This window comes from Pseudopipra pipra, chromosome 12, assembly GCF_036250125.1.
Source record: "Pseudopipra pipra isolate bDixPip1 chromosome 12, bDixPip1.hap1, whole genome shotgun sequence".
In the NCBI taxonomy this organism is placed as follows: domain Eukaryota; kingdom Metazoa; phylum Chordata; class Aves; order Passeriformes; family Pipridae; genus Pseudopipra; species Pseudopipra pipra.
Genome location: NC_087560.1, coordinates 5,780,328 through 5,808,196, shown reverse-complemented (window position 1 = coordinate 5,808,196; position 27,869 = coordinate 5,780,328). Strand labels below are relative to the sequence as shown.

The 27,869-nt window shown below is 51.4% G+C and overlaps 1 protein-coding gene across 1 annotated transcript; it reads right to left on the bottom strand.

The window, feature by feature from the left end:
• Positions 1-27: 27 nt before the first annotated feature.
• On the bottom strand, positions 28-27,765 carry TRIP4 (thyroid hormone receptor interactor 4). Its single transcript, XM_064668646.1, has 13 exons — positions 27,604-27,765; positions 26,613-26,779; positions 26,256-26,392; positions 23,935-24,168; positions 23,283-23,361; positions 21,198-21,327; positions 20,649-20,864; positions 20,196-20,322; positions 19,310-19,497; positions 18,238-18,362; positions 17,790-17,881; positions 4,365-4,467; positions 28-270 (listed from the first exon to the last, which is right to left on the bottom strand). The coding sequence occupies exons 1-13, from the start codon at positions 27,687-27,689 to the stop codon at positions 203-205; spliced, it is 1,752 nt and encodes a 583-aa protein (XP_064524716.1). The 5' UTR covers positions 27,690-27,765; the 3' UTR covers positions 28-202.
• Positions 27,766-27,869: the final 104 nt, after the last annotated feature.

Here is a 27,869-nt window from a genome sequence, read left to right as displayed (position 1 = left end):
CTTGTGACTTCCCGGGAAGCACAGAGCTTGGTGAAAACACATCTCTTTTAATGCTTTTGGAATACAACAGATAGAGCAATACCTAAAAGCAATCTGGGATCATGGATCTGTCTTGCACCTGCTTTCCAGAGCCAAGGACCACGCTGGCACTTTTTGGAGGCAGCCGGGTGCTTCGTGGGAACCGGTGCTGCTCCCCTGGCGCTCACCCCACAGCTTTCTGCTTCATTAACCCCTTCTTCGCTCCCTGATGGATCTTTGCATCCAGTTTCCCTGTAAAGAGAGGATTAAAGAAAAAAAAACCACAACAAACCCTCATCACTCTTTATTTTTAAATGCTATTTGCAATGCAAATGAGCTGGAGGCAGCGAGGTCTCCTAGTTAGTGTGTTCCTGTCACATCCAATTATCCTGCTTGAGGAGCCAGGCGTTTCCAGCCACCGTGGCCTCCTCCGCAGGCACGACACCGAGGAGCCGGGGGCAAGCGTGTCCGACGCGGCCAAGAGACGCCAGAGAGGGGAAAATTCAGCGAGGAGGAGAGTAAATTAACATCCAGCACTCGCCTGCCACTACCAGGGGGGAACTGATCCATGTGCTCGCCCGCGGGATGTGTGTTGACACACTCGGAGGAGACGGGGGACCATCAAGCACCGTGTCGGGGACATGTTTGTCCACGGCATGGCCGAAAGCCGGGCTTGGGGACAAGAAACCCTCAGCTTGGGGACGATGGTGCAATGGGCACCTAGTGTGATTGGGACAACCACTCTCTGCTGCCAAGTGCCAGGTTGGTGGCCTCCAAGGCCACCAGCTGGGAGGGCTGTGCTGCCTTTGCCACCTCGGCCAGGAACTCTGGTGGGACCTGGAGCAAACACTGCCTCCCCTTGTCCTTCACAGTGCCTTGGCTGCCAGCTCCGCTTTCCCATCTGGGAGAGGGGCAGGACATCAGGACGTGGGATTTGGGGAACTCCTGCATCAGAAGCCAGAAGCCAGGCACAGTGAGCAAGCCAGGAGCGTGATGAGCTGCTTTGGAGGAGTGTCCCTGTCCCCTTCTTCCTGCCTGTAAAAAAGCCAGGATGCTCCCGCTCTCCCAGGCAAAGCTCCTGCAGCTCCCAGAGAGGCTGCGCCAGCGCCAGTCACCTCCTCTAATGCCATGTCTCCCCAGGAACCTGTTTCTCTGCTGCTCCCCTGCATCTTCCCATCTTCCAAATGCCAGCCTAGGCCTATCTCTGTAGCTGGGAGTAGGGACGGGGCTCCAAGGCATTGCAGAAGGCAGCAGCAAAAACTGCAGGCCCCATCCTGAGCTGGGGAGGGTGGCCCTAATCCCTGGGGAGCATTCCCTGCATCCTCTAGGAGGAACATCGGATCCACTGCAGGCATACCATCAGGAGAGGAGGCAAAGGGATCAGAGTTCCATCTCAATAGAAGATAGAGTCCAAATCCCAGTGATGTGGATGGAGCCGGAGCTGGCAGTACTTCACCCTCAGCATCATCCTCGTGGGGTATCAAGCCCATGGATGAAGCACAGCCCATGCAGTCACTGGGAGAGCTGTGTTGCTTCAACCCAGCTACAGCATATCTGGTGGGGACAAGATCCACCAAGCTCCAAACAAGTTCTACTTTGGCCACTGCTCCAGAAACATGCCCATGTGCCTGAGAAGCAGGTACTTCTCTGGCTCAACAAAGAGGGTTTGCAGGTCACCGTGCGACTGATCCATAAACTGAAATGCGGTTTGGAATCTGGTCTGGGAGATCCTCCATCCCTTTGGCCACCTCGGAGAAGAATTTCCCCACCACCACCTCAGGCTGGGGAAAAAGCCCCCTCCTTGCTATGGCTGGACACTGAGACAGCCCATCTGGACACGTTTCTAACCAACCTGTCCCCACACCATGTGGGGGTTGGCAGGAAGAAGGCAGCAAGTTCCCACTCTCTCCATGCTCTGAGCCCCTCCCCACCCAACACTGTGCCACCAGGGCTGTCAGCATCCTATTTCACATGTCTGCCTGCTCCTCCTGGACCCCAAAACCATCAGGAGGCTCTTCTGCTCTTCCAGCTGGCAAACATCACACACCACATAGGTAACCTTTAAGAAAAGGCTAAAAATAAGGCAAAGCCCCAGGGTCCCCAGCTCTTTCTGCTCAATGATTTAAAGCTGATCTCACACACCGTGTCCCTCCGCCCGCTCTTCCAGCCGCTGGCTGTTGGAGGGAGGTTTCTCAACGATGTTTCAGGGAAGCTTAGCCAGGATTCAAGGAAAACTCCCACGAGAACAGCCAGTGAGCTTTGTCCTCGTGCTAAAACTACGCAGGGATGTGTTTGGGGACAGCTGTACTCTCAGATGCAACAGAAGCACTGTGCCCATCCCTTCCACGCAAACAATAACCCTGGAAGCAAAACCCAAGCCACATTAGGGGTTTTTTTTCCCATCCCCAGGCTGCTAGAAACAACTAATTTGCAACAGAGAAGCATCCGGATGTCATCGCGGCGAGGTCCATGCTGTTATCTGGCAAGGACAACTGCTCTGGCTTGGCTTCCCAACAAGACAAACTGGCATTTTGTCATGGCTTGAGCCAGGTTTCAAGGAGATCAGGGCAGCCGGCAAGCCCAGGTGGGGATATGAGCCGGCACCTTCCCTCTGCTCTGCTTCCAGCTGGGAGAATTAAGTTTCTGCCTGCCTGGGATGCAATGCCAGCTCCTATTAAAACAGCGCCTTGCCCTGATGAAAGGTCAAAGGCTTCCCTGCTCCTTCCCTAGGCTGTCACAAATATCACCCAGACGGACCATGTCCCTTCCGGGGGGTGAACATGCAGCTCCACAGTCCTCCCGCGCTGCTCCCGTGACAGCTCCTGTCGGGATGGAGGGCAGGGAAGGCTGGGCCAGCAGCAGGAGCACAGGCAGCTGCCAGCACAGCCGGCTTCCTTCCAGGCTGTTAGACTGATCCTTCTCCAAGAAGGGAAGTGTCACAACACAAAGGAGACGATGTGACAGATGGGGAGGGGATGGCAGCACCTGCACCCAGCGAGGCAGACGCGCACAAGCCGGTCATCCCGTGCTCACCCCGCACGGCAGCATCCCCTTCTCCTACCCCTGGATGGTTGGAGGCAGATGTGGGGGTGAAGGGGCACGAGAGAGCCTAGACAAGAGCAAGGAGAGGTTCGAACAAGTTAAAAAAAGGATGCAGTTTCTCCAGCATGCAACAGCCACAAGGATATTCTCCCACAGCCAAGATGTTTGCATCCTTAATAACTCCTGCCTGCTCACTGGCACTGGGAATGACCCATCCAGGGGGAGGACTGAGTGAGATCCAAATGCTGCAGCTCTCCAAGTATTGCTGGTCACCATTGGCTGAATGCACCTCCCAGGTACTGCCCCAAAAGGCAGAGAAGAAACCAAATGGTTTTGCAGGAACACCCCAGCACTCAGGGAGAAACTGAAGCTGTGGGAGAAAGGTGCTTCCCTGAGCAGAGAAGAGAAAAAAACTTCAAAACCAACAAAAATAACCCTACCCTGTGCTTCAAAAGCCCTTTCCTGAGAAATCCCACCGCTCCTGCGCCCCAGGTAACTACTCCCAGAGATCCACATGGCAAAGGAGGGAGAACACCCAGGTGTCAGCTCTGCTAAACAAACAGCCAAGACTGTTCCTGCTTCTGCTGCTTTTAGCCCGTCAAATTAATTTTTCACATCCCCTGCAAGCGTGTGCGGCGCCTTCCCCGGGCTGTGTGGTGGGGAGGCTGCTAATAAGGCTGGAGCTGACTGCGGGCTCCCCAGCTGCCGCATCCCTCCTCCATCCTTTTTACGGCAGCGGGCAGGAATAACTGGCAGCCTGCGGAGGGGCTGGTGGCTCGTAAAAGGGACCAACGACACTGGCAAGCGGAGCACAGACAGATGCTGCAGCGCTTCCCTGCCAGCTCTGCCAGGACATCCCAGCCCGCTGGCCTCTGGATGGGGAACATCCGTCTGGCCCTGCAGCTCTTGCTGTTCGAGCCCTCATCATCATCAGGGGCAAGAGGGCGATTTGGAACTACAGGACAAGGAGGTCACGTGGATCCACCGGGGCATTGCTGCACCCTCTTGTATCCCAACTCAGGCTGATGCCGGCAGCGGATCAGCCGCCGACACAAGCACTCTGTGACTCCCCAAGTGTTTGCAGAGGCAGGAAGAGGCATGTATTTGGAAGCAAGCAACATCTGGGGCAAGGGGAACCGAACACAAAAAAATATTACAGATGTATTCGAGCCATTAAACAAACACCTCCAGATCAAAGAGCAGAGGGCAAAGGTTGGGAACTCATCTGGCAAAGGCAAGCCGGGGTGCCAAGGGGAGCAGGCTCCAAGGGCCGATGGGGCAGCTGGGGAAACTTTACTACTTACAGATTTTGTGTTTTCCTTTGATGGGAAACTTCACAACCATCTCCTGGGGATCAGTGCAGATAAAGACAAATGGAGACCCGGACTCTTGGCTCAGGTCTGGATACTGTGAAATACAGGGAGACACAGGGAACAGAGTCAGGGCGGCTGCGCAGGCATGGAAAGAGCTCAGCGGGCAGGAGCAGAGGGATCTTAACCAAGACATGGGTTATACTGATGCTGTAGCAGCTCAGATTAAATCACTTCAAGAACTTTTAATGAAAAACCCCAAACAATTGCAGGTTTGAGTGTTATTCAGAGAGCCCCTCACTCAGCCTCTTCCCACTGCGCTTCTGCCAGAGTTTGCTGCATTTTTGGATCCACTCACCCTGGCTGCTTCCAAACTCCTTTCAACCCCCTTTAGCACTGACCTGTGTTTCCCCTGTGGTTTCACACTTGACTTAAGCTGATCAGAAACATGGTATGTTGACAGGGAGGTGGTCGGGGCCCTGCCCTCTCCAGCCTGCCTGTTCACTGGGACAGGCTCAGGACTGATTTTCAGCCTGATGCATTCCCTGGAATGTGGGTATCCCCCACCCCAGGGTCACAGGCAGCACGACAGCGCCTCAATCAAAACAACCTGCCAAACTCAGCTTGAAGATGACCACCAGAAGGCTGGCCACTTCCAGCTGACCCAGCTACAGATACGTCCCCAAATCTTCCCCACAAAGCTCAGTCCAGACACAAGGATTTGAGATTTGCAGAGTGTGCACTGTCCTCCTGTGGGACACACAGCCCTTGAGATTCATCTGCATCTAAAAGGTGAGCAACACATCTGCAAGACACCAAGGTGATGGCTCGGAGAAGTCAGCTCAGGGCTGGCTCTGTGCAAGGAGTCCACAGAGGGATTTCACCACGATGAAGAAATGGGGGAATTATATAGGAAGAGTATAAACAGACTATAGAATCATAGAAGCATTTAGGTTGGAAAAGACCTACAGGATTGCTTCTCTCATTAACCAGAGGGGAGAAAAGGAGAAAAAACCTACTCCATGCAGGAAGTGCACCAAAATCCTGACTGGCTGCAGCTCAGCCTAGCTGGCATTCAGAGGTGAAATGCAAAACAGTAATAAAAAATGTATATTCCAACACTCCCCTCAGATTGTCCATGAGCTGCAGAACTGGTGCTGACAGGCACCGAGGCCAGGGCGTGCCATGAAGGTGCTCCAGCCCAGGAAATACTGCTCAAACAGACTGCGGAAGTGGTTTTCCTTCCATGGGAAAACTGCCTTCTCTTTTCTTCCTGCTCCCCTGCCTTCCCCAGGCAGATCTGTCAAGGCTGCTGGAGGGGACAGGATGCCAGACCAGATGGAGCTGCGTGTCCTGGCAAATCCCCCATTTGTTACTAACAAATGACTCCTAGGCCGAGTGTTTGAAAAGCTCTCACCGACCTGCCAAGATGAGTTTGGATTTGCCCTGGAACAGCTGGACATGGAGAGGGAAGCAGGGAGCGACCTGCTCTCCCTGTGCTGCAGTGAGGTTTGGCAGCACTGCCAGCGGTTAGGGGGGATTTACAGAAGCCCAATGCTGGGATTGGATCAACCAGGGAAAGTGTTTCCAACCCCTCTCATTTTACAACAGCGTGTAAGGTCTGTGCACTGAGTAAGACAGAGATGTGGGGGCACTCAGCTGCTCTGTGCAGCACTGTGCTGGGGGGGAGGGTGCCCTGATCCGCACCGCATGCTGATGCCCTGCTGCACCGATCTGGGCTTGGACAGGTTTCCTCCTCTTTATTTTTTTTTTGGCTGAGTCACCTTACTTGACTTGCTTCCACTGCTCCATGCCAATGCCAAGGATTTTCATTTCCCATCTGCAGGGAAGGAGGATCTTGGAAGGTTAGAAAGAGCCAATGTGAATATCCCAGCCAACGCCTGGAGAGTGCGAAATGCTGGCGCAGCTTTATCGCTCTCGGCATCATGCAGGTGACTGGCAGTACCTCCATGGACAGATGACCTGAGGTATCCAGCAACCTCTGTGTCACCACAGCCTCCAGAGGTCACTCCATAGACTGGAGAGGAGTAAGGGATCACCCAAACCTGTTCACAGAGGTGGGCCATCCCTGCTCCACTACACCTCATGGTTGGGTGTCCAGGATCAGTGTGTAATAGAAGTCCTCTGCCTGGAGTGCAGCTGTTTCCCAAATCTCCTCAGCCATCATCTCCCAGGTGGACCTTGACACCACTATGTCTCCCTCACATCCCTTACAGCCCCCAGCCAGGGAACGTCCCCCAAACAGGGACCCTGCCTTCAGCAGTTAAGACAACAGCCAGGTTGGCTTCTCCACTGACAGCTTTCATCCAAAGCCAGGATCAAGCCTTCAGCTCCAAGAGCTTCCAGTTCAATCCAATCCCAAGGCCAAGGCGGATGCCACAGCTGCGACTCAGGTTCAGGCTCCCACACCACAGCCTTTCATCTTCACTCCCAGGGTATGTTTCTGTCCCTGTGCCAAATCCCTTCATGTCCTGCATTTTAAAAAGCCTCGCTCCTTCCTCTGGCATCTTAGTCCCAGGAGGCAGAGAAGGAGCTCCTCATCCAGCCCCTGCATTTAAGGCTTCCTGTTGTACCTACCCTGGAAACCTCTTATCCCATCCTGCTGAACAAACAAAGCAGAATATTCTTGCCTGCTGGAGTTGAGAAAGAGCCGTAACCCTTTCCTCTGCCTAGAGTCAGGATGCTCCCAGGTGAGGAAGTTAAGGGTGAGCCCTCACAACATAATGAGTCAACCCAATAGCCTAGCTCTCCTCTTCCCCCAGTCCCTTCCATGACCTAATTCCATTCATTCATCCCACAGAAATATAGGGAGCCCCACTCTCAGTGGAGATGCTGCCACCAAGACACCAAACACATTCACCTCCATTATATTTTCCACAGCTGCCCAAGTGTCTAACAAGTAAAAAACCTCCTTTCTCAATGTTTTTGTTGGGAGAGATCAGTCGAGTCACTCTACAATCTGCAATGCCAGAAGTTTAGGAGACAGAGAACAAATTTATTCCCAACTACTACATCCCACAGACAGTGGTCACTGCCCATCAGCGCTTCAGCAAATTTGAGGCTTAGAATAAAAGCCCAAAACCCACATGGAGTGTGGCAGGGAGAGAGGACAGAGCATATCCTGTCATATTGGGCAGGTTGGACAGGGCTTGGAGCAACCTGGTCTAGTGGAAGCTGTCCCTGCCCATGGCAAGGGGTGGAACGAGATGGACTTTAAGGTTCTTCCAACCCAAACCACTCTGGGATTCCACGATCCCCAGTAGAGGATCTGCAACAGCATTTTTTCAAATAAAAGGCCAATTCAGAGGGACATCATGCTCCCTCTCCTCTGGCAACTGAGAATCAAACCCAGTCAGGAGTCTGATGGGGGATGTTCCTTCTTAAATTCAATGGTACTCATCATTCTCATCTTGAGGGCGTTAACAAAACAGGTGCTGGTACTCTAGGCTTGACATTGCCTCTACCTGGAAGCAACTCTGCATTTAGGAGAAGGTGGCCACAACAAATACAGTCCAGAGGCCAGGTTGTCCATCAAGAAGGAGCAAACTCACCCTCCTGAAATCCTGCAGATGAGCAGAGAAGCTTGAAAGAGAGGGGTTATGCAACGTAAAATGATTCAGCCTCCTCTCAGACCTTCTGCCACCTCGGAGCAGGCTGGTGACAAGGCAGCTGGGAGCCCGTGGGCTCCGTGGGCTCCGTGGGCTGTGAAGAGCCGGCACAGCTTTACCAACTGCTGCTCCTGCCCACTGCTTCACGCTGAAAACCCCACAAACGTGCTCTACACACCGGCGTCCACACAAACACCACCCTCCTTGCTCATCCCACCACTCCAGTTGGGCTTCGATTTGCTGCTAACAGGTCTGTAAGATCCTGGCTGTGAGGAGATTAGCTGGGAGGGGAAAGAAAAGCAGATCTCAAGGGCTTAATGCATGCAGGAAGAGCTCGAGGTTAAATGTAGCTGGAAAAGGGAGCTGAGGGCTGGGCTCCTCTGAAAACTGGCCACCAGACTCACCCTCACGCCAGAGCCGATGCTTTGAATGTGTATTAAGTGGCTATCAGATGTCCCCAACAGCCACCTCGCTCAAGCTGCAGGCAGGGCTAATTGCTAATGAATGTTCCCTACACTTCGTTTTCGCCATCCCTTGTCTCCCATCAGCAGCTTGTCAGCACCAGGAATAGCAGCAGGGCTGCCAGCCTCCCGTTCCACAGCCCACAGCAAAAGAGCAAAGGAGGGGACGAGCCAGCTCGGAGCCAGCAGAGACACAAACCCACCTTCTCTGACAGCTGAGAAAAAAACCCTCCTGCTATTTTTTTCCCCCTACACCAATCTGTTAAATACTTTTTCCCTGATTTGGGTAAAGCCTGCAGTGGGATGCCAGGGCCGTGTAGGGTCACTGGTACCAACGCAGCGTTCGGGACCCTAAGCTCGTCCTGATTCCATCTTGGAAAAAAAAAAAACTTGGAGAAGGGCCGTCCCGAACCCCTGGATTTCTTCACCCCTCTCCAATAAGCCACGTTGGCTTGAACCCGAGCGCCATGACCCGAAGGCAGGGGAATGGAAAGAGCCGAAAGAAAACGTGCTGGGAGGAAGCCAAACCATCACTAACGAGACGAGCTCTGCTCCGGCGCATCCGAGGCAGGAACAAAGGCACCGCGTGCAGGGAGCAGCGGCTCCGCCAGCACAAAGCCCAAACACTGCCCGGCAGCTCCGTTAGCGACCTTTTAGGAGCATCCTTCGTTCTCATTAAGGCTTCGGGACACAAAGGGAGACAACGGGGTGGGAATAGCCCCGGCGTTTCACACACGCCTGCCTATGGAGCCCTCAATGCAGCCTGAGCTCTCCTCGGCTCCCCGTGCCCGTGGAGCACATCCCGATCAGCCCGAGCGGCGCAGAATTGCACGCTGGAACCTGTAGTCCTTCCCCGGGGCACTACCACCCTCTCCATCTTACAGCTGCCGGGGGTGGCCGGGGGCACTGGCAGTGAGGAGGGGGTTGAGATGCTCTGCAAGGTTCATAATGGAAAGGGGTGAATCATTTTCCTGGCGTGGCTCCTCGGTGAACAACAGGGAAAACACGGCTCGCTCTGCCAGGCAGTGCCGGGCCAGGACACCAGCTCCAGCCTTCATTTCCCTGCTGCTCTCCAAGAGCTTCGGAATAAAAGAGGCAGCACTGGAAAGCAACGCTGTCTGGAAAGAATAAAAGCAAGCAGAGCCCATGTGTTGGCAAGAGAGTTCACCATAAAACGCATTCAAAGGGAAAAAAAAAATCACCCTGGCGGAGACGACATCCCCTCGGAAAGAGCAGGGCTGCTGGAACCAGCAGGGGCAATAAATCACTCTCCCCAGCAGGCAGGAACACGCGCTGGGCTCTTCCCGGGCGCTGGAGAAACCCCTTGGCCATGAGCAAGGAGAGCAGTGGGATGTGAGGCATCCCTGGGGAGCACAACTTCCTTCACCCCGTTTTCTTGGTGATTTGTGGGAGAGGCGGATCCGCTCTTCTTTCATGCCTCATAAGCTTCATCGCTGTCAGAGCAACGTAACAGGTAATTAACTACTAAACAGCCATTTTCTCCTCCTCTCTGGAGGGAAATTGCTCACCATCCAGCTAGAAAATGCTTCTTTAGTGGTTTGTAAACGGGAAAAGAAAGTTGGTAGTTTTTGGGGACTGACAGGGGTGCTGCGGCCAAAGAAGGGCACTAACAGGAACACCTGCACCGTGGACATGTGGATCCAGGAGAAATAGAGCCATCAAAAATGAGAGAGATGATGCTTAACTGGATGTTAAGCCACATCCATCCTTGTCACTTTTCCAAGGAGAGTGGTGTGGGAGCATCAGTTTCCTGTCTGTTGTTTCCACAGCAGTGGTCTCCATCATCTCTTTGCAAGGACATTCCTTTTGGCAGATTATCCAGCCAATTTTCCCAAACCAGCCTTCACCCAGGAGCGCTCCAGGGCACATTCACCCAAAGGTAACAGGCAACTGGGAACAGCAGACCCAGCTTTGCAACTGCTCTGTGTCACCTCCTGACTCAGCCCTCCAGTTCTGGAAAGTACTTGCACAGCACCAAGCACTTCAATCCAAGCTTTGATCCCCCTCATGACATGGTTTTGCATCACACTTCCAAACTGAGAATATTTTCAAGCATCATCTTTTAAGGACCTGCTCCCTCTGCCTCAGCACTCAGCTTTTGGCCTGTGAGAAATGTAACATTTTCCTAAACAGAAAGCCTAAAGCAGATCCAACTTTCTAGAAATGCCAAATTTTCTAGCTTGAGGCAGAAACATCCAGAACATGCACCCAAGGAACACTACAAGCTGTCCTTGGCCACAGAAGAGCTCAGGGATACAGAAGAGCCACTCCACAGCGGCTGGGATACACATCCATGTTCAATCTGAATCAACGGAATGGGAAAAGAAGGAAAGAAACCAGGATCACAAAGAAATCCAAACAAAAGCCGGCAGCCAAACTTTTGTTTGAAAGCCTGTCAGGTCTAGACTGCAACGTGTGAGGAAGGAACAGCTCGAAACCACAGCTGCTAATGGTTATGGATTTGGCAATCAAAATGTCTTTGTTAAAAAAAAAGAGAAAAAAAACTTAACTGCCTGACTATTGAGGTTACAAACCGCAGCCTTGATGCATTGTTGCAGTCAACATCCTCCCTGCTGTTCCTGAGCGCTTCCAGCTGCTGCTGGCAGCTCGTGTGCTGGCACACGCTCCCTGCGCCAGGATGCGCAAGGAATTCTGTGAGCCGGCCTTCCTTTCCCCTTCTTCCCACCATGATGCCTGGCAACCCTTGTCTGCTCTGCCCCTCGCACGCCTGGATGGTACACAACCAGCTCCAGGCGCAGCAGGCCGGGATCGCCGCAGGATCCTTCCCCCCGGCCGGGCGGATCCATCCAGTGGGTGTTCTCCGCCTCCCAGCCCGGAGCCCCGGCTCTCATCGTGCTGTTCCTACACCACAGGCTGTACTTTGATTCGAAGGGCAGGGGAAGCAATTAAAACGTAATAAGTAATAACAGGACTTTGAAATGTAGATTTAATGTTCAAACTCGTGCTGATGCACTCCGAGCAGTCTGTCCACAGGAAGACCCCGAGGACTCAGCGGTGCCGGCAAACGCTGCACCCCCCGGCTCTCCCTGAACCGGCATCGCGGGACCTACAGCCACCAACACCCTTGTGCAGCTCAAATCCCAGCCCGGGACAACACCCGCCCATGCTAAACCCTGGAAGGGCTGGAGATGTTTATAGAGCGCCTGACAACCAGTCTGGGAGAAACTGGGTGGACCTAGAAAAATATTTGGGAGGGTACAAGGCCGAAAGAGCTGTTTTATCCCCCTGTGCCAAGGAATGGCCGAAGCAGGGCTAAGCTCAGCTCCAACACAGCCCCACCGCTTGCACCCTCGGCTAGACCTGGCAAGGAGGAGGAAAAGGCAGTGGGGAGGAGGACACGATGGGGAAGCAGGGCACCTGCCTCTGGCACAGGCAGCTCACAGTGCCTGCTGCATACAGTCAGACAACTTCAAGCAGCTTCACAAAGTCCTGTCATAAATCAGAGCTGGGAAGCTCAGGGATAGGACACACACAAAAGAAGTTCGGAAAACCCCAACTTTGGGAACACAGCCTTGCACAGAGAGGGCACCACTGTCCCTGGTTCCCTTGGACAGCCACCACTCTGCACAGTGACCCTTGCTGCTGCTCCCTGAGGAGGTGTGACCCAGCAGCTGCTTCCAGGATTGATTCAACACAACAAATGGGATGGCATTTCTCACAGGACCAGGATGTGGAGCAACCAGTCTGTTCAGGGTTAGGGAATCCATGACATGCAGAGTCCTTGGGTACGTGTATGGTGAGGGCTGTATTTTGGAGCTGATCCCCAGCATTTGAGGTCACCATGGAAAGGGTGGGCACAGCTCAGCCTAGCCAGGGAGGCTGTGAGGCACCCGAGCAGCAGCCAGGCCCCAGGTCAGTTTTATCTAACCCTTGGTTTCAGGATTAAATAAAAACCAAACACCGAGAAGGCAGCAAGTCTCAGTGACCAAATCTGAGCGAGGGAAAAGGCCCTGCCAGCTCGTGAGTAGTTTGCTGAAATGGTAGCAGAGGCTAAGTCCACAGTCATCATTAATTAAGTCATATGCTTCAGCCTTGGCTTCACTTTTTCCCTTGGGTCTAGGAAACCAGAGGAGAGGGCAAGCAGGCCTCTATCATTCGATTTCTTTGGCATGTTAATGCATTCCTAAATTAATCATCATCAAGTGACAATCTCTCCTTCATCTTAACAGCCTGAGCAGTGGCCTGAGCAAACCTGCTAGCATATGTGAGGCAGCTGGAGCCTCAGAAGAGCCTCTGATGAAAACCAAAGCACTTCCCATACGGAAAAACTCCCCCATCTCTTACCCTCTCTAATCTAAACCAGCTGTATTCCTGCTCTGCTCCCAGAACCACGAACCAGGGGGCTTTGTGGGGTGAGAACCCAAACTAAAGAGATGCATCACCCTGCGAGCCAGCCTAATCCACCAGTGGATCTGGCATCAGGCTATGTGGGAAAGACAAATTCAGCTCAGGAGAATGCAGGGACCTGTAAAGTTCAAAGGCCTTTCATGGGTTGCAATCATTAACAGCCACCTAGACTGCTCCAGGAGGAATCTGATCTAGTTAAAAATCTTTCATCGGGAGAGGTGCCTCAGGAATGAGAAGGCAAATATCCCGGTGGAGGGGGTGAGGAAGGTGCCAGGACAGCCCCAGCACCGCACAAACAGGCACTTGTCTTGCTCAGAGCCTGCACTAAGAAACCTTTCCTTCAGGGAGAAGGTCCCCATAAAAAGTCTCTATGTGTTTATACTGTTCTTCAAAGTACACGTCAGTGTCTGTGTTTGTGTTTCTCCCTCTCATTAACTCCTTAGGAAAATATTCCCAGCGGGCTATTGTTCCTTTATTTGGAGATAATCTAAACAGGCACCTTCTGGAGGCTAAATATAGAAAGTCTCTACCCTTCTCCACTCCTATTTGAGGATCTAAACTGAGTCCTGTACACTGGGCACCTGAGTCTCATGTTTTTTGCTGTTCTTTTCACTGGAGAGGGAAGAGGAGGCCAAGAGATTAAACCTAAATTTCCTGAGAGGGAAAACTGGAGCTATTTACATGATAGTTGCAATCTCATGGCACAAAAATAGCTTTGCCATGTTCCCCTGTGCTGATTTAAGGACACTAAGTGATCACCCAGAAATGAAAAATAAACACTTAACTCCCATCAAACATAATTACCCAATATTTCAGCCTGGGATAATAACTACAGCCAGATATCATCATGTGTGTACGCCTGGACTCAAAATAAGCCCAAACACACCTATCAGCCACCAAAATAGCAGCAGGAAACATTCTTTTCCCAGTCAAATAGTCTCTCGGATCAAAGCCATTAGCAAAATGAACATGGACCTCAGAGCACATTGAAATGGCATCGGTGTAAACACTTCCCTGCTGGCTTTAGGGCTGCGCCAAGCCCTGCCTGCCCCACGCACATATCCCGAGTGGGTGCTGCTGAAGTCACTGACACCTCTGCAGGAAAAGAGGGGCAGCTCCTCGCTTGGCTCAAGGTGTCGGTGACGTCAGCCCCGGAGCAAGGAAAAGCCGTCGTCAACACTCGGATCTCCACGGGGGGAAGAAAGTTTCCAGGTCACCTCTAGCACCGAAAAGTGTAACAAAGGGATCATTCTGGTCTCTACTAGGAGTTTTTGGGTGGCTGCCAGGGAGAGAAGGAAACGAGCTCAGAATGCACTCTGAGGAGGGGCAAGATGTGCAAAGCTCAACTGGAAATCCTGAGATTTCAGAGGGATCTCCTGGCACCAGGCAACCAGGGCTGAGCTCAGGAAACAGCTCCTGCTTCGGTCCCCTGCAGACAAGGCAGATGACACTGGACATCTGGGCTGGACTTTCCTACCCAACAACAGCTTCTGCTCCTAGAGCTGCTTCAATCCAGAGATCAGAGCTCTGAGCAGTAAAACGAGGTGTAAATAACCTGATGGAAGTGCTGCTTTATTTTCCACGTGGGAGAGACCCAGAGGAGCTGATTTAACTAGTTTATGCAGTAAGCAGCACAACTGGGATTAGGGCAATGTCACCAGACATGCCACTGGTCCTTATCCCAAGGACACCTCTGCTCCTCCTCTGCTCCCTACCAGCTACAGCACATCAGATCCTGTTCCATCATCGCTTCCCACACAACCCTGAAGATCTGCAAACCACCTCAGCAATGTCAGACAGGTCTCAAATACTGCAGGTAGGGCAGAGGTAGGTAGGACTGAGCCCTCTGAGGGGTGATGCAAGGCCAGGCTTACATGTCCAGTAAAAATGTGGATAAATAACCCCTCCCTGACCATAATGCAAGAGCTCAGGCAGGGAATGGGTCTGACTCTGCTGGAGCATCGTTGCTTAATTTTGGTTTTTCGAGCACAAGTGTAAAAAAAAATAAAATTAAATGAAGATAATGACAGAAAAATACCAGCAGGGAGCCACAACATCTTCATTAGCAACCTGAGAGAGGATGCAAACAGCAGGGAAATTAAATCTGCAGACAGTGCTAAACAGGGAGTGGGTGACAGCAGCACTGAGAGAGAACAGGAGAGAGACAGGAGGGACAGGCCGTGGAATCATGGAATCACAGACTGGATTGGGTTGGAAGGGACCTTCAAGACCATCCAATTCCACCCCACTGCCATGGGCAGGGACATCTTCCACTAGACCAGGTTGCTCCAAGCCCTGTCCAGCCTGGCCTTGCACGCTTCCAGGGATGGGGCAGCCACAGCTTCTCTGGCCAACCTGGGCCAGGGCCTCACCCACTCACAGCCAACAATTCCTTCCCCATATCCCATTTAAGCCTGCCCTCTGGCAGTGGGAAGCCATTTCCCCTTGTCCTGTTCCTCCAGGCCATTCCCCCTTGTCCTTGTCCAAAGTCCCTCTCCTGCTCTATTGGAGACCCTTTAGGCACTGGAAGGGGCTTTAAGGCCTCCTCAGAGCTTTCTCTTCTCCAGGCTGAACAGCCCCAGGACCAAGAACAGACCCAAGACCAGGAAGAGTCTCCCTTGCCAAGGGGAACAAATGGTCACAAAAGTCAAACCAGCCTCCATGGCTGCCAAAAAAGGCTGGACCACCATCAAAACACCATAAGCAAGCCAGGGAACTATTTCATCCTTGGGAGGTGGATATAGCCTGAAAGCATGGTTCAGCCTGCACTTGTGAAATGATTTCTTCTGGAACATGCAGGAGCTTCAAAGAGGAGGTGGTGAAGAGGAGAGGTGTGAGTCAAAGCACAGCGCCTGGAAAAGCTCCGCGGCAGCTCAATCCCCACGAGGTCTCTGCTCTGCATCACCTCACTTTGCCTGCTAACACACCTCTAGGAAATATCCCATGTTTCTGCATGCCAGAAGTGGGGAAAACACATCATCTTCCTTCCCTCTCCCCCTGAGGCACAAGGGATCTTTGCACACCGGGAACTGGCGGGATCACGGTGCTGGCACGCGGTTCCTGATGAACCTGGGCTGAATCACCCACGTGAGCAACAGGGATTTACTCCTCCCAGTGAGATCCAACTCGGATTTCTGAGCTGGCGCTGCACACTTTGTCATCATGCTGACATTTGCAATTAAATTCAGCTCAGCTTCCTTCACATGCACTTGCTGCTCATGAGAGCCCACAAAACCAGACACTTCCTCATAAAGCAACTGCAGAAAGAGGCTCAGATCTCTGGATTCAAGCTTACCAGTGAGGGAAATGAACACTGCTTAAAGCAATCCTGTGAAAAAACGGACAAAACCACTGCAGAAAGGCAAGTAATTAGGAGTTATAAGTAGTTTGCAATGTGGGAGCAGCAAAAAGCCAGTGAAATATAGCCTTGGAAGTGCCATGGCATTGAGGAGAGAGGGGAATCTCTCACTAATAGGGTGGATAATGGTGCTCCTTCTGGCACTGCTCTTCCTCCAGTGCCTCTGTGGCCAAGCAGTGCCAGCAAACTGGGAGAGATTCCCAGAGAACATGGCTAATATTGCGAGGGTCCTCCGTGGGAAGATTGAAACCCAGTTACCCACAGCGCAATTCCCAGACCAGAGATGCTGTCACAGTCATTCTACCAATGTCTGGAGAACACATCCACACAGGAAGAGGAGGAAAAGTACTGTGAGAGATTAGGATGTATTTCTTCACCACTGTTAACAGACAGCAGAAGATGGACAACAATCTCCATTTAAGATCAAACTGTAAATTAGTGGATGCTACAGAAGAAAATCCGTACACTGGCCCCAGTGTCCCTTCCTCTCTCTCTCACAATGCTTGTTCCCATACAAGGCCAAAGAGTCCTGTAGATTTCATGGTATTCCAGTACCAAAGCTCCCTCTGCTGCTTGTACTCCAACCTCTGCGCCTTTCTCCCATGACTGAAACACAACCTCACCAGGTTGTGTCCAGGCATCCCTTCCTTCCCTTTTTAATGGTGGATCTAACAGTTACCAGGGTCTTCTCCCAGTCTCCATAACCTTCCCAAGGTAGGAGTGGCCTCACAAAGTCACCTGCCAACACTCTTAGCACATCTGGAGGCACAGCACCATCACCCATGCACTTGTACGGATTGAGAATTCTCAAAAGACTCCTGATTTCAACCTCTCTTCACTACATATAATCCCTCTCCTCCTCCTTGAACCCTTCTCCAGGATCTCTGGGAGATCTTTGCTGGTGAAGCCTGAGGTGAAGGCAGCCTTGGTACCTTAAGCTTATCCTGTCCATGGACACCAAATCACCTGCCTCATTGAGAAAAAGGCCACTTAAATGTCCCTTGACTCCACTGGGAGCCCACTGTACTCTCCAGTGTCCCTCCTTCCCTGTATCCATGGGCTTTGGATGCCCTCTCTGCAGGGTCTCCGTGAAGACCATGTGGCTCTCCTGTTCATCCCTCCCTGGTGGGAGAGGACTCACCTTCTCCCACAGCTCCTTCTTCTGATGCCCCAACCAGAGCACAACTCACAACTCACCAGTAAGGCCAGTGTGATGCCACCAGTGAGGCCATTGTGACCTCCAGCTCCAGGAAGAAGCACCAGGCAGATCCAGCAGCTACAGACCATGATGCCTCTGCATGGGCCACCCTCACCAGGGCAGGTGATCCCATTGGCACCACAGGGCAGGGATAAGGTCCTATGGCACAGCACCACCATAGCTGCAGAGTTTTCCATGTTTCCAAGCTGTCTTGAGTTTCCAAGCCCCTTCATGTTCTCTGCCACCCAAATCCCTGCAGTAACTTTTGTCCTCTCTCAACACAGTCTAAAATCTCCACTCAATGTCTTCTCCAGAGGTGAGTTCCACCACTTTAAAAGTCTGACGGTTAATGCAAGCTTGGAAAGGGTTATTTGCTGTACTCACCTGCTCCTGAAACTGCTCTTGTGATAAACAATCAGTCACATCCACGCAGCCCAGGAGGCAACCTGAGGGATAATCGCTTGGAAATTCCACATCTGCAGCAAAAGAAATATGTCTTCAGGGGATTCACATCCCTGCACACACAGGTGGGGTCTTCCAGCCCCCTGTGCCCTTCCCTCTCCTACATGCACCTCTGCTTTTTTAGGCACAAGAACACATACAGCGATTTTAACAACCTGTGCTTTTACCAGCTCAGGATCTTCCCCATGATAGGACTAAGACTGGGAAATTTAATTTTATATACAGCTTTCCCTGCTTCTGACAGGAACGCAGAAAGGATGAAGAGAAATTCAAGACCAAAAGGTTAAAAGCAAAGCAGAGAGGGATTTCTGACACTGCTCATTACGTGGCTCAATGTACCAAATCATTCCAAGATCCAAGGAGAGTTCACCTTTCTGGAGCAGCATTCTGTAGGTGGCTTCCAGTTCAGAGATTTCCTGAGGGGAAGGTCTTTTAGCAGTAGCTGCAATCCACAACCTCCCCCGATGAGATGTGTACCAGGTTCTGCCCTCCACCCTAGAGAACAGAGGAGAATTTTGGACTAAAATTCCAGCAGAGATTACCCACATGGACATATTTTTCAATCAAATATACCCAATTCCTGCTGCTAAGCTTTGCCCTGATTATCCCAACTCAAGCAATGTGCCAAGACCACGAAGAAAAGCTGACATGGGCAAAAAATGACATCACAAATAAAGCAGAGCATGTCCTCATGGCTGGAGAGGACATCAATTCCAGCAAGGCCAGCACACACGGGCAGGACAATCTGCTCACACAATTCCCTCACAAGCTCCAAAAGTCACACAGAGCAATCGAGAGAGCACTGAGGGACCAGGCATCTGCATGGAGCAGTTAGTGGGGGATCCTGGAATTCTGCAGCTGTACCGGAGCAGCTCCAGCATCCCCAGAATGCCCTAAGATTTATATCATCTTTAGCTTGGGAAGTGAAAAGGCTTTGCTCTCTAAAATGAAAAAATTCAGTGAAGGGAAAAAATGATCAGGAAGATTCTTTGTTCTCCATTAACAGAAGGAGCTTGGTACCTCGATTCCCAGCCCACAGGGGGAAGGTAATGCCAAGGGGAATGTGTCCGGTTGGGTTTTTTTTAAACATGGTGCCATTGTTGCCTTCTTTATAAAGGTCAAAAAGACCAGAATAACATATTTTACACTGTCAGCTTCTTTGCTTTTCAAATTCCACACAGGTATGCCCCAACTACAGCTCAGAAATCTCAGCCTCTCTCTACATTCAGGGAGTGGGAAGAAACTTGTCCCTTCCAGGTTAGATACTCGCCCAAAAAAATACTCTCCAGCTCCTCAAACCATTAATACACAGGAAGAGGAAGCACAGGTTCCAAACCTGGAGCTATCACAGCTACCAGTGACTGCACAAAGCCAGTGGGTCTACAGAAGAGAAACACAATTTCCATCTCCCCTGGAGCAGGAGCTGCCTGGGACACCTTCACCTTTTGATTCCTCTCACGAGCAAGGAAGCCCAAGGCTGGTGCATGCTGAGGCACCAACCATCATCTGAGATCTCCAGCAGCTCTCGGTCCTGAATCCGCAGCCTGTTCCGCTCCAAGCCAGACTCACTTTCAGCATCCATGGAATGAATATTTTTCCTTTGCGGGAGAAAACCAGTTTGGTCCACCCACTGGAGAGGGTTCAAAAGAAACAGGGAAAAGGTTAGCACCTCTCCAGGAACAATGTGTATCAAGTGCAAATCCTATTTGGAATTTTCCTTCACTTAAGGACAGAGGTATCACCCTTATGCCTTTTGGTAACGGAATCTGGCAGAACAGGCTTCAGAAAATAGAGCTGAAAGGGTAAAAAAGCCTTATTCTGACTCTGAGAAATTGTTGTGTATTCCTGAAAAGGAGGTAGGAGGCTAAAATTCCCATAAACCAACCCACCAGGAGCAGGAAACAGAGCAGGGCATTGGCAAGCCTTCTCTGGCCAACGAGGGACACAGAGGAAAAAGGGGATAAAACACAAGGGGAAAGAGGGGGAATGGCTTCCCACTGACAGAGGGCAGGGTTGGACTGGATATTAGGGAGAAATTCTTTACTGTTAAGAGTTGTGAGATGTTGAAACAGGTCATCTAGAGAAGTTGCTCCATCCCTGGAAATGTCCAAGGCCAGGTTGAACAGGGATTGGAGCAACCTGGTCTAGTGGAAGGTGTCCCTGCCCATGGCAGGGGGTTGGAAAAAATAATGTGTAAGGTCCGTTCCAATCCAAACCATTCTGTGATCATGTGAGGTACTAACAGACATGCTATAATTGAAAATTCTTAAGCTCAACTCTCCCAAAATGAGTCATTACTCTGAAATAAATCATTTGAACCCCACTGACCAAAGGAGCAGGTTGGAGGAGACGGGGATTCACCAGAACACCAGAATTCAGCATTGCCTTTGCCTCTGAGTTCCCTCCTGGCTCGCTCAGAGCACCACGATTAATGGCTTCAATGGTCTCATCCAGCCTGCAAGCACAAACAACAGCCATGAAAATTCCCTGTTTCCCCAGGCAATGTCTCCTTTCTCCACACACAAACATTCTGATCCAAAGTGGTTTTTCCCCACCTCCCTCAACTAAACAATTTCCTTGCTCAGTCTGATTTCCAATTTGAACAGTCACTCCTCTCCACCACAGAAACTCAGCTTGGTGTGAATTTGAGCTGAATTGGTTCTGTTGAGACAGGCCTTCTGCAACACCTCTTTCCAGGGCAGCTTTAATAGACATGTCAGACTGCTATCCCTGAGGATTTTCACCTCCATGCTCTCGGGCACGCTGCCAGTGCTCACTCACTTGCTGTGGTACTCAGCCATGCTGTTGTCCTCCTCCAGGATCTGCCGGCCCGCGAAGTCAATGGTGATTTTTCTGGCAAGCCGAGAGGCATGGCGCAGCTCCCGCAGCTCCTGCTCTCTCTTCTGGAGAGCTTCCCTCTCCTGCTTGGACAGCCACTGGTTGGAGTCTGTGGCAAAATAATCTGACTCGTCGTCAATGACCTGGGTTCGCCGCACGCTGTGAGGAGCAACCAGCACGGCAGAGGATGAGCACAGTGGGAATAGGACGGAGCACTGACCACCCCAAACCTGCCAGTAACCTGCCCCAAACCTGCCCTCCAATCCGCTCCTGTCTGGTCTCTCCAGAGAGCTGGAATTACAGGGACACAAAGAAAGGACACCCAAATGGGATCCACTCCAAGGGCTCCCTCTTGTTCCACTAAACACCATCGTTAAGGTGTCTGTGGCTGCAGCCTGGGTTTCAGAAGGATTCCCAACATTTCTGCAAAAGGTAGCTTGCCTGACAGGCCACTTATGCTATTTCATGACAGTCTCTCACCTGGTATCTTACCTTGTCCTGTCAAATTCCAACAGCTTGTCTTTGTGCTTCACAGCCATCTCCAGGCCTGCTTTGAGTCTCGCTTCCTGGCGAGGCAGCAAGTCCTTGCTTATGGCATCCAAATTCCCTGAACTTTCAGCACCTAAGATAGAAAACATACTATAGCCCTGCAGTTGGTGAGTTCAAGCCCAGTTTGGGTGGGCCAGGCTGCAGATATGCCCCTTAAACCAAATGCCATCCCAGAAGCTAAAAGAACAACATGGCATCAAGACCAGCATCTTTCCAAGGAGGCTGAAGCCCTGATTTTCCCTCGAGCCCATTTCACAGACTCCTTCCCTGGAAGAGGAGAAAGCATGTAAATACTACAGTGACAAGGTCTGGGTACAGTTTAGAGAGAAGCTCTTGGTTTTTGATTCTCCTTCACCCCTCCCTAACAATTTGGGCAGTCAAAATTCTGTCCATCACCAACCACAGGCCTTGAGTTACAGAATCATGGAATGGTTTGGGTGGGAAGGGACCTTAAAGACCATCTCAATCCACCTCTCTGCCATGGGCAGGGACATCTTCCACTAGACAAGGTTGCTCCAAGCCCCATCCAACCTGGCCTTGAACACTTCTAGGGATGAGGCAGCCACAGCTTCCCTGAGCAACCTGTGCCAGGGCCTCACCACCCTCACAGAGAAGAATTTCTTTCTAATATCCAACTTGAATCTCTCCTCTTTTAGTTTAAACCATTCCTTGTCTATAAAGTCCCTCTCTCTCCTTTTCATAAGCCCCCTTTAGGCTCTGGAAAGGGCATTAAGTTCTCCCCAGTGCCTTCTCTTCTCCAGCAACCAGCTTTTTTAGGAGTCCCCTCCTAAAAGCCAAACCCTCCCCTACACGTTGTTACCCCCACAAAGAGCCTCTTGCCCAGGACAAATCAGTGCCAATTCCAGGGATGTCCAGAGCCTTCTACCTGCTGCTGTTTGTGCCTCTCACAAACTACATCCTCCCCCAACACACAGGTTCTCCAGCCCAGCTGTTGCCAGAGATGGAGAAATCTATTCCCAGCAAATGCTCTTTCTTCTTAACCTTCCTGGCGAAGGCCCCAAAGCCAATCAACCAAACAACAGGGAACAACAAAAAAAACCACAAAAGGTTTGCCCCAAAGCCCAAATGGCACAAACCAGTATATTTATTCCACCAGGCAGGCAAAGCCTTTATTGCAGGCAAACAATTGTCTGTGTTTCCCTGTGGTCACTGATCCACATTTTTTCACTCCCAAGACAAACAGCAAACCACGTTCCAGCTTTTACCTACACAGATAACAAAGAAAGAGCTGGCAGGGGCAGGGGAGGAGAGGTCGAATTGGTAAGGAAAAGGATCCTGAAGTACACCAAGATTTCTACAGGCAGGATATAACATCCCAGCTCTGTGACCAGATGGTGTTCACAAGGACTTCCAGGACCTCCTGCCACTTCAGCAGCTCTAAGGAGAAGAAATATTCCCCCATTTCTTCAGCAAAGTGTATTTTTCCTCCAAGAACACCACGACCTTGGCTCTATTTCAGCTAAACTCAGACAAACATCCCCACAATGCACAGGTCTTCGCTGGGACACTGGGTATTATTTCCTCTTGCTTGTCTTGGCTCTGTTCCTATTTTTAGCTCCCAAGATAAGTGTTAGACAAGAAGAGCCATTAGGAAATATAAACCACCACCTCTGCAGACCCAGCACATCAGATAGCAGCACTTCATCTTCCACAGCACACATTCCACAGGAGACTTATCCTAATTTTCAAGGACTGCTACAATGATCCAGTTCATGTGATTGATTCTGGAATGCCTAAGGAGCAGCCCTGGGGCCTCAGGGTAAGGACATCACACACTGCCATTTGACACTCGCAGTTGTCACCTCTGCTGAAGCCCAGGAGTGCTGCCGAGGCTTGCAGGAAAGATCCAAGGAGCCAACTTCCAATCCATCCTCTTAACACCCACCACAGACACCGAGAAGTAATGAGGGCAAGCAGCTCAGTGAAGTCTGAAGCAAATAACATGCACAAACTGACTGGATTCACTCTATTCCAGGTATGGAATTGCTATGGAAGCTCATTGCTCACCTGCCATGAGCTTCTTCAGCAGCTTCTGGCTCTTGTTGGAGTCCCGCTGAAGAATGTCCTGCTCTTCTTTAGTGCACACCTAAAGAAAAAGAGGAAATGAAGACTTGGGAAGCCCATCAACAACCCTTAACTCAGAGGTGTTCTCTCTTCATTGGCCACTGGAATTTAAACTGATCTGTCAAAGTAGCAACGAATCTGATTTAAAACATTTTGTCCACCCAACCAACATTTTTCTCTCACATGAAGAGGAATCTCCTCTCATCTGCCATCACTAACTTGCCCCCTTTCTCCAAAAGGTCCCCTTTAAACAGAATACGGGTGTGACAGATATCCCAAAGGATTCATCTTGCACAAGCATTGAAGAAAAGTCAGGGCACTGGCCTTGGCTGCGGCTCTTGCCCCTGACAAGGCAGCCAGGGCTGTGCCCAGGATGGGGCTGAAGCTTTGCAGATATTTTGGACACTGCTGTGATGCACAGGAGACTGTCAGAAACCAGACAAGCTCCAAACTGATATAAATGATGAGGGAAACCTCCTAAGAGGTTTCTTCCTGCGCAGCTTTAGAACTTTGCTAGAGGAACTTCTATCTAAGAGGCTAATCCAGCAAACTTCTCCAGGTCCAAGCAAGGCAAAAAACCCCCCTGGTGACTCACCAGGGCCCCGCAGAACAGACAGGGCCCGGAGCCCTCCTGGGCGCAGACGATGCGCCCGCACGTCAGGCAGTTGTTGATGAGCTTGTGCTTCTGGCCCAGGCACTCGCAGGCATGACGGCCTGGGATGAGCACAGCCAGCCTGTCCTGCCCCTCCTTGGTGTACAGGCTGACGTATTTGGGCTTCTTCTTACAGGAAATGCTACTGCTGCCGACAACACTGCTGCTCTCCTGGGCCTGGGGAAGCAAAAAAATAAGCAAACAAACAGTGCTCAAAGTGCCAAACTGGCAGCAGAGAGTGAGCACTGACCCTCGGGCAGGGGACTCACAAGTGTTGTTCTGCCTCACTGCAAGGAAACTTGGACCAGACCCCAGACTGAACGGAAAGACAAGCTCAGGCCTGCCAGAAAAGCTCCAAGAATCCAAACAAATCAAGGAACAAGGATGTTGTTGATGCACTTGATGTTTGTTGCCTATGGGAGCTGGAGCTGGTCAGATCGGGGCTGCAGTAGCAGCTCATGGGGGCTTAACAGCTCCAAACAGCAGCTCAGCTACTTCCAGATTTATTCCAAAGACTATTTAGACTATGGCAATGCCCTGGGAAACCCTGTGTGTGCCTGTCCCAACACAGAACTATTGGTGGCAGCAGGGCCACTACATTCACAGCCAGGGCACCTCCCAGCAGCTTTCCCATGTCCCACCTGGCACAGCAACCTCAGCAGAGGTTTTCTATGCACAGCAGGTTCCAGTCTTGAGCTGCAAAATAAACTCTGCTCCTCCTTCTGAGACTTGGCCTCAGTGATTCTGGGATTCACCTGAGTTTCACTCTAGTGATGCAGCATTTCCAGTCCCCTCAGTAAAGCCCGACTGGTTTTAGTGCCACTGCCAGATCCAAACAGTGCCACCATGAAAAAAACCCAAAACCAGATAAAGTGACCTTGGCAGAGCTCTCTCACTTTTTTTTTAATTTTAATTAAATTAGAGGATAGCTCCAGGGCAATGGAACACCAACACCCATTTTTAACCCTTCAATTCAAAAACGTGGGGTTTTATCTTACAAACACTTTTACAAACACTTTGCAGCCTCCCTGCTCCAAAAACTTCCATTTAAAAACACGAATTCAAGTTCCACTCCTTACTCAGGTTCATCTCTGCCTCTCAGGGCTTGGATGCTGCTACAAAGAGTAAGTTGACTACCACAAAGGAAGGCAACTACTGCTTGTTGCACAGCCTTGTGCTGCTTGGAAACAGCAGCATTTCTTGGGATTTAGCATTTCTACGATCTTATTTTGCGGTTTCTTTCAGAAATATTTCAGCTGCCAATTCAAGTTTATTCAGCATGACTGGAAAGGTTTAAATACAGCAAGAAGGAATGTTCTATCCACTTGGTGGCTTCCTCAATTCCCCACCGTCACACCTCTGCTTTAAAGAAATCCCTTCTATTCCCAATTACAGCCTCAACTTCCTTCGCCTGCTCTCTCATCCAGGCATTTGAGGGGAGCAAAATCCACCCTGACATGGATTTGCTACCTGTTGATTATTTTACTCCCCATTATAGACACAAACATACACAAGCTTTCTCCCCAGACTACATATCATAGAATCGTAGGATCATTTAGGTTGGAAAAGCCTTACAAGATCAAAGTCCAACCACTAACCCAGCACTGTCATGTACCACAACTAACCCATGTCCCCAAGTGCCACATTCACGCACCTTTTGAACACTTCCAGGGATGGGGACTCCACCTGTGCCAGTGCCTGACCAGCCTTTCCATGAAAAATTTCCCCAATATCCAACCTAAACCTCCCCTGGCACAGCTTGAGGTTGTTTCCTCTCATCCTGTCCTTGTTCTCTGGGAGCAGAGCCCGACCCCCACCTGGCTCCACTCTCCTGTCAGGGAGTTGAAGAAAGCCAGAAGGTCCCTCCTGAGCCTCCTTTTCTCCAGGCTGAGCCCCCCCAGCTCCCTCAGCTACTCCTGGTGCTCCAGCCCCTTCCCTGGCTCCATTTCCTTCTTTGGACACACTCCAGCCCCTCGATGTCTTTCTTGGAGTGTGGGGCCCAGAACTGACCCCAGGATTTGAGGTGTGGCCTCAGCAGTGCACAGCACAGGGGGACAGTCACTGCCCTGGGCCTGTGGCCACACTACGGTTGGCACAAGCCAGGTTCCATTGGCCACCTGGGCATGCCAGCCCCAGACATCCTGAATGCTCATTTCCACTTTCCAATCCCACCTTTATTGGTGTTTGATATTCCTTTTCCCACACCTCAGGTTCCAAGCCTGCCCAGTCACCCCCAGCCACCCCAGTGTCCCCACCATGCTCACCTTGGCCAGGTCCAGGGGGGTTTTCACCTCCTCCACGTGTGTGCTGGGCTCAGTGTACGCAGGCGTCTCCTGCTTGTTCCTGCCTTTGCGTTTCCCCTTCTTCCCTTGGTCTCCAGCCCGTGGCACTTCCAAAGCCTCTGGAAGTGTGTGCAAGCACAGAGAGGCTGGGTGAGCACCAGCAAGGGAAAGATGTCCCTGGACTCTACTCGGTGACTAAAAATGGGCTTCAACCTGTTCCTATAATCAGGAATGAGACCACTACCCACGCAGGGGTTCATGGCATACAATTCTTCATAAACACAACAACCCAGACAGGCTTATTGGAGACTTTGGTTCCTTCTTCCCCGTGGCACTCACCGTCCTTCTTCCGATATGCTGGGAAAGGCTCAGATGGCAGCTGGGAGGATTTCTTCCACCTGGAAAGCAGCTCTTCCACAAACCAGCTCTTCTTCCCATCGGTGCCCTGGAGGAGGTCGATGACGTACTCCCGGATCTCGTCCTCATTGGTTATGGACAGGATGTACCTGCGAGGGGGAAAGGGGATAAACGTGGGTAAGGGGCTGCTCTTCTAGCTCTGATCCAGGAGTTTAATGGTACAGGTGTGTCATTGCTCTCTCCTTTTCAGATCAGATTTGTGGATACTGCAGTAAGACCCTGGCAGGGGTTGGAACAAGACGAGCTTTAAGGTCCCTCCCAACCCAAACCAGTTTGTGAAGGAGCAGGCAACTGCTGAAGAGTTAAGTGTGTCTCCAAACCTCTGTATCCTTATGGAAATAATCTTCCCAGAAAAGTCTGGCAAAGTGCAGCATCTGTCTCCAAGGACCTCAGGGGGGTTTCTGAAAATGGGTGAAGTAATTGGTAGTTCAGGTAACTTCTCAGTGCTCTGACTTACTTTGTTAGTGATGTTCTAGAAAAGCTTAGGGGAGCACCGGTGACTTCCACGTGCCAGCAACTGAATTGCTTTTCCAAGATGAAACCTCAAACATAAACTTGTAGGCTGCCCTGCTGACTGAAAAGCTGGCAGTATAAAATGCCTCACTGTTTTCAGTAGAGAATTCTCTGCCGAACCTCCATTTTCCCACCAAATACAGATATTCCTAAACTGCCTGGGGGGCCCCCCATAACAATCAGCCCGGAATTGTCCTGCAGGACAAGCAAACAAAGGCCTTTAAGTGCGTGATTCTGTGACCCCACATACCCTTCCCCGCCACCTCCCGCCCCTCCAGTGCCCCCACCCGAGGGACACCCCTGGGCACAGACCCCCGAGCGCCGCTCTGACACACTCCGTTCCCTCCGTGTTGGACCGCGGAGGGATGTCGAGGGGCAGGGGGGTCCAGACTGCGCTCACCTCACCACCTCCTCGCCCACGTCCAGCCCAAAGTCGCCCCGCAGGTGTTGGACGCACCAGGCCAGGAGCGCGCTGGGCGCCGCCATCTTCCGCGGGGGGCGGGAAACGGCACCGCACCGCCCGGCACCCTCCGCTTCCCTTCCCTCCGGCAACGCGCCCGCGGCGCGACCGTTCCGGGCACGTTCGTAAAGTCCGGGAATGGTTTGGGTGGGAATGGACCCGAAGGATCATCCAGTCCCATTCCCTGCCATGGGAAGGGACACCTT

Coding starts and splice junctions, on each gene's coding strand:
- TRIP4 (XM_064668646.1), bottom strand. CDS start 27,689: ATGGCGGCGCCCAGCGCGCTCCTGGCCTGGTGCGTCCAACACCTGCGG. Junction 26,393..26,612: donor AGCATATCGGAAGAAGGACG/GTGAGTGCCACG, acceptor ACACACTTCCAG/AGGCTTTGGAAGTGCCACGG. Junction 23,362..23,934: donor GTCTGTTCTGCGGGGCCCTG/GTGAGTCACCAG, acceptor CTTTTTCTTTAG/GTGTGCACTAAAGAAGAGCA.